Consider the following 15,274-nt stretch of genomic DNA (forward strand, 5'->3'; position numbering starts at 1 on the left):
GAGCTGAAGTGTTGAGCAGCGATGAGTTGAGCAGCGAGGGGTTGAGCAGCGAGGAGTTGAGCAGCGTGAGGTGGGCTGCATGAGGTGGGCTGCATGAGGTGGGCTGCGTAAGGTGGGCTGCGTAAGGTGGGCTGCGGTGAGTTTGAGTGGTTGGCTGTTTAATAGATCCTGGAAGGCTTGAATCCGCACTCCCGAATCGCGAACCACGTAGACGGGTCCTGAGCAGAAGAGTGGTGCTCTGAAGGACACCGCCGTAGCAGAGGAAGAGTTGCATGTCGTCGTCAGGTATGGTGAAGTCGAGCGGCGTGGAGATGGGCAATAGGCACTGGCGTAAACGCGCCGGGGGCCACGGCAGTCAAAGAGTGCGTCGAGGGAACTGCGTGTAAAGGCGCTAGCTGACAGCGTGTCAGGGGCCTCGGCAGTCGGTGAGAGTAGAACGACTGCGTGTATTAAAGGCGCCAGCTGCCAGCGTGTCAGGGGCCTCGGCAGTCCGTGAGGGCGTCGAATGACTGCGTGGTAAGGCGCTAGATGCCAGCGTGCCAGGGACCACAGCCGGTTGAGAATTGAGGGGCGCAAGCATATGCCAGGAGCCGCGGCAGTCGTGAGTGCGTCGAACGACTGCGTGGGAAGGCGCTAGATGCCAGCGAGCCGGGGGCCACAGCGAGTTGAAAAGTTAGGGGCGCTAGCATGTGCCAGGAGCCGCGGCAGTCCGTGAGAGTAAAACGAACTGCGTGTACTGTAGGCGCTGGCACGTGCCAGGGCCTCTGTGGCTCGGGGAGTGAACCAGTGTTCAAAAAGGCACTGTAACACAACACTGTACGCTTAGTGGGTAACACTGTGACACTAACTGTTGCTGGGGACGTGCTGCACTGAACTGTTGCTGGACACACTGCACTATACACAAGGATCCACAAGTGTAGGATAATCCAAGACGGCGGTGGTAGATCCAGGAGGCGGTGGTTAATCCAGGGGGCAGCTAATAGTCCCAGTGGGGTGTCACACTGTGTTTGCGTGTCTCTCTGAGTTTGTGGTGTGTGGCGGCGTATACACTGAGTCTGTGTGTGGCGTGTACACTGCGTGTGTGGCACTGTGTTTGAGTGTTCACTGAGTCTGTGTAGTGTCACACGGTGTGCGTGTCTCAGTCGCCGGACCAGCAGAAAAGCAGAGAGGAGGAGGGGTGGGGGTGGGTGGGTGAGCGCCGGGAGAAGCACCATGGGGCACAAAAGATGCCTGAAGGGCGCTGAAGATGCCTGGAGGAGGCGCACAGAGGGAGCCGAGAAGAGGCGCACAGAGGGAACCTGGAAGAGGCGCACAGAGGGTGCCTGGAAGAGGCGCACAGAGGGTGCCCGGAAGAGGCGCGCAGAGGGTGCCTGGAAGAATCGCACAGAGGGTCCCTGGAAGAGGCGCACAGAGGGTGCCTGGATGAGGCGCACAGAGGGTGCCTGGAAGAGGCGCACAGAGGGTGCCTGGGGAAGGCACAGAGGGTGCCTGGGGAAGGCACAGAGGGTGCCTGGGGAAGGCGCAGAAGGCGCCTAGGGGAGGGCGGGGGAAAACCCTGAAGGTGGCAACTACGCCTATGGCGTAATGTTTCTCCCGACCTGAGTGCTCAGCCCCACGAACCCCGAATGGAGGTGAGGATTTTTGCCCCAGGAGAGGGCGGACGAATGGACAAGTTACCCTGCCCAGGTCCTCCACTCTAGGAGAGAGTGCCCTTAAAACGGCACCGGCTATAAGCCACCTTGAACCATAGCAACACTCCGGGTCACCAATTGTTGGTGGTAGCGAGTGTTCTAAGTGCTAATCGGTTCACGGATAGAGAAAGTCATATCCGCCAGGGTTACTTTATTGGACAAAACTTACAGAGCTCATCACGACAAGGACAACACATATGATAGGTGTTTGTTTGTGTATGCGTTTGTGTGAATGTTGTTTGTGTAGGTTAACATTTAAGTGTTGGTGTATGTGTGGAACAATGTGTAACGGTGGACGACAAGAGAACGTGGACGGACAGTCAAAGGTAAACGAATACAAGGAAAGTTAACGATGAAGACGCGACAAGACAGACTGGCAGACACAGTGACGATGGACATTACATGAAAACACTGAGAATCTTAGTCTCTCTTTGCAGCACCCCATTTTCTTGTCACTGAGGGGAAGGAACACGGAATTTGAGCGGTGACTGCTACAGGTCCAGTACGCTATCACTTCGGCCACCGCCTACCCTTGAGAGGCCTGGGGTACAGTAGGAGGTACTATAGGGGTAAAATAGGGTACAACAGGAGGAAGCAGAAGGCGAGGAGAGGTCGGAAAGAAAATCACGATGTGGTATTTCTGTATTCTTATTCTGACTTTTAATAAACCTGTTCTAATTAGACGGGATTCCTTTCCTCGTGCTCGTGGCGTGGTTATGTATACAGTGCCCAACACTTAACTAAATTTGTATGTCACTGCCATGAGATGCAACTTATCATTATATTTTGAACCCATATATGAATCCAGATGCTAATAATGACTTGTATGATTGCCTTTTAACTGCTATGGCTTCAATACAGTCAGTTGATGTCAAAGCATCTTTTATATTTGTTGGAGACATGAATGGACATCACCATGAATGGTTGGGTTCTGTATCTCCAGCCAATAGTAATGGTTTTGCTGCTCTGGGTTTATCTAATTTGTCTGGTTGTGAGCAACTGCTTCATGGACCTACACACAGTTCTGGGAACTGCCTGGATTTGGCTTTAACTGACATTCACAGGCTTACTTCGTAAGTGTTTCAAAACATTTGCTTGTGACTCAACTGTAATCAAATCTTTTTATGCATTTGCCCACTTTGAGTATTGTGCTCCTCTTTGGATGTCTGCTGCCAATTACCATTTAAATTTACTTGACAGAGCTATCAATTCAGTTAAGTTTATTTCTCCGGCACTTGTTCTTGGTTTTGATCATCGGCATCAAGTTGGTTCCCTTGGCCTTTTATTTAAGTTTTTAAGAATAATCGGCATCCCGTACACAATGCCTTGCCTGATCCTTTTACTCCTGCCCGGGTCACGAGGTTTGCTCTTAGTCAAAACGATCTTGCTTTTAATCCTATGAATTTTTGTACGACACAATTCTCAGGATGTTTTCTTCTGTCGTTGACAAATTTATGGAATCAGTAACCCAACGAGACAGGGATTACCCCTTTTTTGGAATGAAAATGGTCCATCTCATGAAATTGAATTGAGTGCAGTAAAAAAATTACCCGAAACTGTGGCAACATTTATCCGAGTTTTACGGCAGCAAACCGGCGGTAAACTCTTGTGAATGTCTTATGAAGCAATAATAATATTTTTCCTCCTTTTGGTTTTGACTGGCCAGTTTCTTAACTATTCATTCCCTTTCCTTCTCTCCGGTATCTTTTGGTATTTTGTGCGGTTCAACTTGTTATATCTGTACCCTGGAGGGAGGCTTTGGTAGCATATAATAATAATAATAATAATAATAATAATAATAATAATAATAATGTGAGTGTTCATTGGATTAACCAATATAACTTCAACATCCCCATTTCCAAAATGGACCTCAGCAATGGAAATTAAATGTTAGGTCCAGCGTGCAACCAGCAGACACCAAGGTGGTGCAGAAACGAATACGTCTACTTGACCGATGTGGTCTCCTATGAGACAGTGACCACATGACTATAGCCACCCCATGACCAGCAGGTCATTTGATCCAACGGGACCACCCGTCCCATTATCCGTCCCAACTCCCCTCAAGCTCGAGTTTTCTTCCTGCAGATGCCAGTTGTATGCGCACTTGCCCTACACTTCTACCGGAGCTCAGGTGGTGCTAGCGGCCAGCTGGAGTGCAAGTCATGGACTTGTGCAAATCAGCGGACACACGATATTCCCGGAGAAATACAAAAAGTGAGGGTACATTTATGACACATGCATAAAAACGATAATGCCATAAAGTAGTTTAGTAATTGAATTATGTCTGGTCACATTTTTTTTTCTCTTCTCAGCTTTCATGGAATGAGCATCAACGTGACTTGGTACCCTATGGCACCTTATTTCATGGAGGTTAGAGATCTGGACAACAAAACAAATCAAGCGCCTCGTTATGCTGGAAGGGATTACATAATTCTTGAGGTGATCGCAGAAGCTCTCAATTTCTCGATTAATGTCCTTCCTTATACTGAGTTAGATAAGGTGAGTTTTTCAGAGTGGCAGTATTGTTTGCATACAATAATTTTGTATCGAGTAGTAGTTTTCTTCCGTGTATCTGTGAATATGTTACAGGTACTGACGCGCCTCGTCACTCGACAATCTTATATGCGTCCCTTCAAAGTAGCCATATTGCCATACTTAGTTGAGAGACTTGACTTCACTATGTTCATCGAGCAAGCCACGCTGGCCTTCGGCATGGCCAAGCCTACCCTCAAGCCCAGCTGGCAGAGCCTCTACTACCCGCTGCAGCCCGCGGTGTGGGGGTCCATCATGGCCTCCGTCCTCCTCGTCTTGTCTGTTCTCTTGGTGGTAAGCAATCTTGGATTTAAGACGTCTCAGTTCATGGCATTCAATAACTGGAAGGGATAAAAGAATGAAGATGCATAAGGAATTTGGATAGAATAGGGATGAGCTAGATTAGATAGTCGTGTGCAACGGGGCCGCGGGAGGGAGGGAGACATGCAGTTAGCAAGTTCAGAAGAATAGTCAACTAGGAAATATCGATAGGAGATAGAAAGAGATGCAACATTGCGACGGAATTAAGTGGTTGAAAACTGCCATAGTCTATCGATTGTAACTTAAGCCCTTGGACGCGACTCAGGGATTCCCCACGAGACAGCGCTTCTGCCACATCACTTCATTATTCTCCTCAGAGAGGGTCGCTATTTCTCTCTCTCTCTCTCTCTCTCTCTCTCTCTCTCTCTCTCTCTCTCTCTCTCTCTTGCATGGCTGTGCAGGGCCCGAGAGTGAGATCTACTTGAGTTGTCCATTGTGGCGGTACCCTGAATGGTGCGGCCTGGCGCCTGTAGCCAAGGTCCGTCAGGCGGTACCTTCGCATGAGCCACGTTGCCAAGTGATAAGGAAGGTTTATTTAGTCGTTGTCTTTCCCTCTAATCCTAAGCCATTCATAACACCATGCAGTCATATATATATATATATATATATATATATATATATATATATATATATATATATATATATATATATATATATATATATATAGATATAGATATAGAAATATATATAGATATATATATAGAAATATATATATATATATATATATATATATATATATATATATATATATATATACATATATAAATTTTGCCTTGCGCGGCTCCTTTGTTGTAATATATATATATATATATATATATATATATATATATATATATATATATATATATATATATTTTTTTTTTTTCCTTAAATAGATAACGTACAGACTAGCAGTGAGACAGATCGCCATGCGCAGGTCATCGCTAGATCTGTAATCAATGGGGGTTTCCCCGGGCCAAGCCACAGGGCTCAAGTTTAGAGTCGATGGACTATAGTAAGAAGAGGGGAGTTGATGAGACGAAGAGCTTTTGACCGCACTCTGTCTGGCAGAGCTGTGTGTGTGTGTCTGGAGCACTCCCTCACATAAAATACATACTCCATACGAGGGCGGACAAGGCCTCTGTAAATGAAAAGCATCTTCGCCCTACTGTTATCAGCTATACTTATGCTATGACCTGCCCAAGTTCATTTTTTATTCTTAATAGTCATTTAAATTGTTTCAACCCTTGTTTGGTCTCTAATCCATAATGTTCGATTCTTGTATACTCATGTTATACCCAGATGTGTAGCGATTACACAAAGCATAACTGATTTAAAATTTGTGCGAGAGTGTTGGGAGCCCGACCCCAGCTGAATATAGGGGTGCACGCCTCAACAAAAAGTTATCGAACACCTAGGCACGATGGATGTGAAAATGAAACGATCGCGGCTAGTCGCCTCTGAATGGTTGGTATCCCTGATTGTGATGACGCATCAGAATCCATTACTGTATATGATACGTTTCGATCCTGTGTTGATTTGATGGTCGCAGTAAGTGATGCTCACGTTTATCTCAGTGGAGACCCCACAAGACCGGCGCAAAGTATTTATTATCCTTCACACTGAAGGCCTCAGTTATCGCCAAACACCACGGCGGATTGATGTGTCCATCTCTACCATAGCACTATGGGCCAGCAGATATGTAGAAACAGGCACCACTATAGTCTATTAGTCTGTTTCATTCCGTCTGTCCACCAACAAAGCGGGAATTTTGATGGATGTGGCACCTGCGCATTTCTCGTTCGTGTATGCGTGAAAATCAACTGTTGTGATAGACATTCAAGCCTATTTTTCAATAATATATTTGAATATTTATGTTTACAAAAAACATCTCAGTCGTTTGCATCGATAATCTAACATACAAGCACACGAAAAGACAAGATTGTATTAAATACCATGGTTACATCATACTCGAACGATCTATGGTTTTTCAAATTCTTTGACTGATAGCTCATTTCAGGTGTATTAAAAGACATCTGTCTCTGCAGGTGCAAATAAAGGGTATCTTAATAATTTACTGCATGTAATTAACGATTAATAAAATAATTAACATGAAAGAGTAAATAATAACTGTGAATGCGATGCTAGGCTATTTCGACTATTAGGCTACCCATGTTATTTACATGTGTTGTGCTGGAATCTTCCCCCGGGGTCTATGGGCCTCTGGAAGACTCCAGAAGGAGCGAGCAGGGGGCGGGGAGCAATGGCTTCCCCCGCGCCCCGCGGGGCACGGGCAGGCGCCAGGCGGGAAGTGTTGTCAATTCGCCCAGATTTTTGCTACATGTTCATTCTTGTATGACCAAACATACCGTAACGTTCTAGACTGTACTGTTCAGTATATATATATATGGGAGAAGAGGGCGAGAGGAGTCAGACACAGTCATAGTAAGTCATAGTCGGCTATAGTCAGTTAAGAGTCAGAGTGAATTGTACTAAGGAGGAATATTAAACTTCAGAAGCTGTGCAAGGTGTTTTACATAATCTCCCTCCCACTGAGTCTCCTGACGGCGACACAGAACCCAAGTAACACGTCCGGCATAACACATGCAACACGTCAAAACTCCTTATGTATGTTTAGACACTTGCAGAATCGTATGTCACTTAATTTATGTAGCCTATACCTGAATGAGATGAAATATGAGTATCTGAAAGGCTGTAGATCATTCTAGTATGATCAGACTATACTGTTTGTTATACAAGTTGTTCCTTCGTGTGCTTGTATGGTAATAATCGATGAAAACCATCTGTGTGCGGTTCATATACGATGGCTTGAGGGTTTTTTGTATACACAAACATTTAAATATATCACTGAAAATATAATGTTGATCTTCGCGCAAGCACGAACTCACAATGCGCAGGTGTCACATCTACGTTCGCGAGTGGACAGACGGAATGAAACGGACTATAGTGACACGCCTCGAAGCCTCGAAGCAGACTTAAACGCAAGCTAGGATTTACTCTTGTTGGTGCAATCACAATCATCCGATCATCTTGAATTGTGTCCGCTTAATGGTGTAATAATTAATGTAGTACTTCTGACCAGAATTCAGGTTCCTTAATTGAAAAATGATGACTTTATTAAAAGCATTATACTAGAAATATGTTAAAAATTGCAATATTTTGAAGCCTATCTTCTCAGTACCTATCATGTAATTTGACTTCACCTTTCTAGGACATGTTCTCTGGTCTTGTCTCTACAATATGCTTGGAGGAATTAATTCTAAATTGATTCGCTGATTTTTTGACAAGCACGTATTCTCTCTGACATATTTTTTAACTTTCAGAAATGAAAACTTGAATTTCAGGAAATATTTTGCAAGCTTACAATAAAGATAGGACAAAGTCCTCCAAGCATTATTTAATTTAGGACGTCATTGCCCAAAATAAATTTTTCAGTAAAAACTGATCATTATTAACAGAGAAGATAGCATTCAAAATACAGTTTTTCTTTAAAAAATCACTTTTGAGAAAACGCTTCCTAAAGGTTAGACATAGGTATGCAGATACTAGGTAGGACCATGACAAAATTTGTTACTTTCATTTTGAAGAGTAGGCAATGAGGATCAAATCAAGACCAAAACCACTGCAATTAGTTAATAAACAGTGAATGCATGGGCTATCAAGCATGACTATATAACTGTGATACTGTGGCTTTTTTTTTATTTATTTTTTGGTCATGACCACATAGTTTCAGACTCAATATTGCTCATTGAGGTTATTTTGTGTGTATTTTGATGTGCTAAGTCAAATTTGAATATTTACTAAAAACACGTGGTTGGGCCAGGCTGGCTCGCCTTGAAGAGCACCTCGTAGCGAGGCTAGAGGCTTGAGTTTCCAATGAGAAAATAAACATCCCAATATTTCTAAATAACTAGCACAATAATAGCGAAAAGTAGATATAAGAGGATTTAAAGTCCACTTGCTCGCACATGATGTAAAGAAACGCCCAGCGGCGTGACATTCAAGTTTTAAAGGGCCCATACATTAAGTAAATTTCGCGCTATGATGCTCAAACTTGGTGAAATGAGAGACCATGGGTGATAGTGTATCCCAGAATACTTTCACCATTTTCGATATTTTTAATATTTTTTCGATTTTTTTCCTGGCGTGCGTCCTTAACAGTATAATCGGCGCAGGCGATGCATACACTCATTATTAAATAAATACCTCCCATCCTCATATATCTTATACTTAACCAAGCGGTCGCAGTATGTGGTTTAAGTGTTAATTTTGGCAGATATTTTTATTTTACATACTTTTATTGGCAATTATACTCTAACTACCACCTGAAATTATCATTCCCTCATTTGAATAGGAATGGCGTGAGCCACAGCATTTAAAGTGACATAGTTCTGAAGCAGAATGGGTTACAAAATGATTTTATTCACTCGGTGGTACTAAATCGGCACCACAATGACGTAAATCTACAGACGAAAAAACACCCTTGTGACGAAGAATTATCGCCGCAACTAATGATTGTAATACGGTTACTTAACAAATATATTAATTTCATCGAAGTCAAGCGACAAGGCTTATCATTGCGCATGTAATACTGACCCATTGGCACTTCACTCCTTCACACAGAGCATATGTACACAGGACTACCACCCGTTCTACACAGGGAGAGGTGTCTCAAAATTCTTCGTCCATGTATCTAGAATGCATGGTGCTTAAAGTGTTCAAGAACTTTTTGTTGCTAGTGTACTTATCTAATACGAACGGTTAGTCGTGAAATCCCTAAAAGTTACTCACCATGAGCGAGGACTTACCTCACTGACTCATCGGCTTGGCTCATACGCTCATCGGCTCTAAATATTCTTCTTCATTCCGGGAACAGTATTTCAGTCACATATAATTACAGGGTCGTATAATACCGCTCGTCATTCTTGGCCCTCTGCTACTTGAACTACCTCCTAATTGTTCTGAGCTATAAGGTGACAGTACCATAAGTATTAAATTGACAATACCGATACATTTTAAAAGGTAAAGCCCAAAGGCGAAGAAAAGGGCCCCGAGGCGTGGCTGGTGGTGAAGCTGGTGGTGGGGACGCTGGTCGACGAGGCCATCCCTGGAGAGCTGCCACGGCGAAGCTCGACGCGGGTGGTGTTGGCGGCGTGGCTCATCTTCTCCTTCATCGTGGGAAATGTTTACCGCAGCAACCTGACCGCCAGCCTCACCGTGCCCAAGTACCCGCCCCGCGCAGAGACCCTCGCTGACCTGGTCGACACCGGGGCGAAGTACTCGTCTATTTCTGCTTACAGTATATTCATAAATCATGTCAAGAGGATTTGTTTTTTCTCTCCAAACATCTTTTATGTCATCGAGATCAAAATGAAGCAAGCGTAGTTTTCTCCTATATTGTAAAAAATTGTTACTTATAAATGTTATATTCTTACCAATTTCTTTTATAAATTCAATATTATTTATAAGCATTCTTTATCAAACGTGATTATATCTACATCTACCTATCTATCTATCTATATCTATTTATATCAATTTATCTGTCTGTGTGTCTATATCTATATCTATATCTATGTAACATGGGAAGTCTAAAATTGTGGGGGGCTATGGTGCACCGAGGCGACGTATGATCAAACTCATTATATCCTTTCTGTCTGGCAGGTCGGAGTAAAATTTTAAAAATTACGCACCTGGCAACTTCCTCACTCACTTATCTCTCTTATTGGTATTTCATTTTTGTCATAGCTTTTCTTCCTTCGCCAACTTGAAATCAAAGAATCCATTACAACTTTTCTTTCTGTATTTTCCAGGATTGTATTTCCAGATACTCCGGATATACGAGGTTTCATTGACAGTTTCAAGAGATCTGGTTCATCGATGTACAGAACCGTTGGTCAGAGAGTGAGGATTGTGTCATCACTCCAAATCGGAATACGGCACTCCATCAAAGAAAAGTGAGTCCATTACCATCGGGAAATAACAGGGACATAATTTAATTACGATTTGTCTACATTTTTTACACCGGTTTCAATTTCAGGACAACACACACACACACACACACACACACACACACACACACACACACACACACACACACACACACATACACACACACACACACTCTCTCACCGCTCCGATAGCTCAGTCGGTTAAAGCGCTGCGCTGCCAGGCTTCGCGGCGTGGAAGGCAGAGGTTCAAGCAAAAGGAAACAATAATAATAATAAAGCTTGCTACTCGCTACTCCTAAGAAAAATTCAAAGAGGTGGCCGAAAGAGGGGTCAATTTCGGGAGGAGAGGTGCCCTGATACCCTCCTCTTGAAAGAGTTCAAGTCGTAGGCAGGAGGAAATACAGATGAAGGAAGATTGTTCTAAAGTTTACGAGCGTAAGGGATGAATGAGTGAAGATGCTGGTTAACTCGTGCGTAAGGGATTTGGACATGAGCTCAGCGAAGTAAAACAAGAAAAAGATCTTGGTGTCATTATTAGTAACACTCTTAAAATGAGTGATCAATGTTCTGCAGCGAGTAAAAAAGCCAATATGATGTTAGGATTAATCTCAAGAAACTTTGATTATAAATCACCCGAACTTATGAAGAGATTATATTCAGCATTTGTAAGACCACACCTAGAATATGCCGTTCAGTTCTGGTCACCGAACTATATCAAAGCTCAAGTTTTGCTAGAAAAGATACAGCTACGAGCAACCAAACAAATTCCAGCGCTCCGAAACTTGTCATATGACGAGCGTTTAAAGCGTTTAGATATGTTTTCCCTAAAAAAACGAAGGATAAGAGGGGACTTAATTGAAGTGTTCAAAATCCTAATGGATTCGATAACATTAACCCAGATAGTCTATTTCTGAGAGACACCAACATAATAACACGCAGCAACGGTATGAAGTTAAAGGGAAACCGATGTAACACATTGGTGCGCAGAAGTTTTTTCAACAATAGAGTCGTCGATCACTGGAATAGACTCCCACCGTCATTGTGTGCGCACAGAGTATCAATAGCTTCAAGTCTTCACTGGATAAGTACTTCAGGGATATAAGACTATACTGACCCTTCTTCGCATGTTTTCAGACAGATTGCAGCAAGACCTCAATCTAAATCCATGTTATTCTCCCCCACAACCTAGATTGCAAGTAGCGTAAGTTAACAATAGAGTAAAGCAACAGTTAATGTCCGCATGACAGGTGGAGTGAGGTGCGGGTGCAGTAAGGTGACAGGGTACTGGTGCATGCATAGTACCGCCGGTAAAACGAGGATCAAGCCTCAACCTATGCCCCTGAAACTACACCTCACCCATCGTGAGTATTAAGGTTTTTTTTGGGGCTGCTTTGTGTAGGCCACTCGGCCTCTTCCAGTCTCCCTGTGTTTCTGTGTTCTTATGTTCTTATGTAATGAAGTCTTTTTCCCCCACAGCTTAGGTTACCAGTAGTGTAAGTTAAGGGTAGTAATTTCCTCTTATTTCTCTCTTTACTGTAAAATTTCCATGTCCCTTTCTTCCTTAAAGGTACATGGTGTTCTCTTTTAACTATTTCCTGCCGGCACGTTGCCGGAGGGAGAGGTGGGTGGTGAGGAGCCTTCATCTATTCTGTCCTGTCCTACCACACGTAGATTATCATTAGTAGCGGTAGTAAACAGACACCCTCGCCATAGACCGATAGGTCTTCTGGTGTCTGTTCTTCCTGTGTATTCCTATGTAAAGGGATGAGTATGAGAAGAAAGTCGTGTGCAGCGTGGCCGCGAGAGGGGGGGCATGCAGTTAGCAAGTTCAGAAGAGCAGTCAGTGTGAATATATCGACAGAAGATAGAGAGGCAACATCGCGGCGGAATTCATGAGGTAGAAGATTATCAGTAGGAGGAGGAGAGCTGATGAGACGAAGAGCCTTAGACTCCACTCTGTCCTATAGAGCTGTGAGTGGAGCCCCCCCACACGTGAGATGCATACTCCATACGAGGTCGGACAAGGCCCCTCTATATGGATAGCAACTGTGCGGGGGAGAACTGGCGGAGACGATACAGAACGCCCAACCTCGAGGAAGCTGATTTAGTGAGAGAGGAGATGTGAAGTTTCCAGTTCAGATTTTGAGTTAAGGATAGACCGAGGATGTTTAGTGTTGAGGATGGTGACAGCTGAGTGTTGTCGAAGAATAGGGGAAAGGTGTTTGGAAGATTGTGTCGAGTTATAGGTGGAGAAATTGGGTTTTTGAGGAATTGAAGGACACAAGGTTCCTTTTACCCCAATCGGAAATGATAGTAAGGTCTGAGGTTAAGCGTTCTGCAGCCTCCAACCTGGAGTCATGTAATTCCTGTTGAGAGTGTCTTCTGTTGAAAGAAGTTGAATAATGCTGAGTGGAATCATCAGCGTATGAGTGGATAGGACAGTTTGTTATGAAAAAGAAGATCATTGATGAATAACAGGAAGAGAGTGGGTGATAGAACAGAGCCCTGTGGAACACCACTGTTGATAGGTTTAGGGGAAGAACAGTGACCGTCCATCACAGCAGAGAGAGAACGGCCGGAAAGGAATTGGAGATAAAGGAACAGAGAGAGGGATAGAATCCGAAAGATTGCAGTTTAGAAAGCAAAGACTTGTGCCAGTCTCTATCGAAGGCTTTCGATATATATGTCAATTCAGGGATACATACTCTAAATAGCAGTGGACAAGGCCCCTGTATATAATTATCTTCTGAGAGAGGAAAAAGATTGCCGAACCATTCAAAATGCCTAACATAGAGCCTAACATAGGAAGCTGATTTACCAATAGTTGAAATATAAAGTTTTCAGTTGAGATTTTTAGTTAATGACAGACCGATAATGTTAAACGTAGAAGTGTTATCGAAGACTAGGGAATAGATGTTTAGAAGGCAAGTGGTGATCTTGAGTTGTTATTAGTGTTACTTTGGTAGATCCATCACATTAACATCTCTTTCAAAGAAGGTGTGTTTTATGTATTATTAAACAGTAAACAGATTGGAGGGTCACTACTCTGGAGAGCAAAAATTATTTCAGTCACAGAGACAGTCATACAGATTTGGGATGAAGGTAAACTTCCTGATAAATAAACAAATGCAAACCAAACAGTTCGGGCACAAAAAAAAATTTGAAGTTTCAATTATTTCAATTATTTTTCGATAAGCTTCCTAAAAATACTTGGAAAAACGTAATATACTAATAAAAAAAATGGCAGTTTCGTTCATGACATTCCACAACCTTTTCATATTTGTGAATATATATTTTTCTACAGGGCAGCTGTCATGTACGAACGACTGAATATGATGATAAAGATTGCCGAGCAGTTCACTAGCAAGAAAGGGTTCACACCTATGTACGTGGCTAAGGGTTACGTCCTGCCTGACTACACTGGCTGGCCTCTAACACCCAACGCGCCCTTCAAGAACAACCTGGACCATTACATCTTGGTCTTCCACGGTGTGAGTTTCTGAAGGAGTAATGTATTCTCTCGTTGAAGTGAAGAGTGTTTGTGTTTGTCGAGAAATTTTAAACCCTTATTGATATCGATAACTTTGTTTACAGGCTGGGTTGATAAACAGATGGACAACAGAAGTTTTGCAAGAAGCTCAGTTCAGTGCCCAGCTACAAAAAAGAAAAGCGACGAAGATACAAGGCGTCACTCTACAGGAGGACAGTGTCTCTGACAAGAAAACCACAACGGCTCTTACTTTGGTCCACATGCAAGGGCCACTCTTGTTATACCTCGCAGGCGCCTTTCTCTCCTGCGTCGTGTTCTTCAGCGAAAACGTCATCTCACTCTGCCATTAGGAGAATAATATACGAGAGGATTACAGTGTCTTGCGATTTTCCAACCCTCCATCCGTGCTAAAAAGCGAGTTTTGACGTACATCCGCTAGGTGCTAACAATCTGGTAAAATAAAGTAATAAAGTTGTTTATATTTGTTATGTTCTCTTAAAATCCAGTTATTTTGTGACCGAACCCGGAAAAAAAAGAAAAAAAATGTTTTCTCTTCCATGATCTATAGATACACCACGGGAGTAACAGAAAAAAAAATTCCTATGATTATACCTGGAGGAAATGCCTCAAAAAATTGCACTATTATGCAAATCAAGTTCCGCTTTGGAGGAAAAACGCATTTTTAGCGGCAACGTCCTATTCCACTTCTGAAGCAGCTTATTCAAGTTTCTAACCCTGTTAAAGATCAATGAACATTATTGAGCCATTAAGTTTTATTAGACCACTTCTAATATGGCAAGTTAGGACCCGCAACTATGAAGAAATAAAGCAATAGCATTCTTTTTACTTCTCGGTATATTTTACTTCTGCCAGCATTTCGTCGCATGTAAAGGATTTGACAGAAGCAGATTGTTTCATGAGTATGACGATCATTCAAGTTAGATTCATCCTGCGATGCTCGGCAGCGTCCCCTTAAGAGTCTGCATTCTGATCCAGTTCTGATTTGGGAGATTTAGTGCTGATTTCACCTTTGCAGTGTCTGGATACTGTTATGCACTCCAGTCCGTGTGCTCGAAAAACTGCATCTTCTGGTACTACATCCAGCCTTGCAGTTGCAATGCACACTCTCCAGAAGTTCTTTGGGGGCTGGGTCTAGTGTCGTAATGGAAAGAAATTGGGAGATGATTTTCTCTCATAATTAATTGGTTCCTGAGGACCAGAATTGTCCTTCCATTCTTGGATATGACAATAGACGCTCAGACAGTGATGCTATTCACTAGATACGTAACTAG

The 15,274-nt window shown here is 43.1% G+C and overlaps 1 protein-coding gene across 1 annotated transcript in view; it reads left to right on the forward strand.

The window, feature by feature from the left end:
* Positions 1-14,417, forward strand: part of LOC127007189 (uncharacterized) — a 16,998-nt gene extending 2,581 nt beyond the window's left edge. The window contains exons 3-8 of the mRNA XM_050877903.1: positions 3,777-3,905; positions 4,004-4,190; positions 4,281-4,517; positions 9,567-9,925; positions 13,797-13,983; positions 14,087-14,417. Coding sequence (XP_050733860.1) covers positions 3,777-3,905; positions 4,004-4,190; positions 4,281-4,517; positions 9,567-9,925; positions 13,797-13,983; positions 14,087-14,332 — 1,345 coding nt within the window. The 3' untranslated portion in view covers positions 14,333-14,417. The remainder of the gene's footprint in view (positions 1-3,776; positions 3,906-4,003; positions 4,191-4,280; positions 4,518-9,566; positions 9,926-13,796; positions 13,984-14,086) is intronic.
* The last annotated feature ends 857 nt before the right edge of the window (positions 14,418-15,274 follow it).

This window comes from Eriocheir sinensis, chromosome 34 (genome assembly GCF_024679095.1).
Source record: "Eriocheir sinensis breed Jianghai 21 chromosome 34, ASM2467909v1, whole genome shotgun sequence".
Classification (NCBI taxonomy): domain Eukaryota; kingdom Metazoa; phylum Arthropoda; class Malacostraca; order Decapoda; family Varunidae; genus Eriocheir; species Eriocheir sinensis.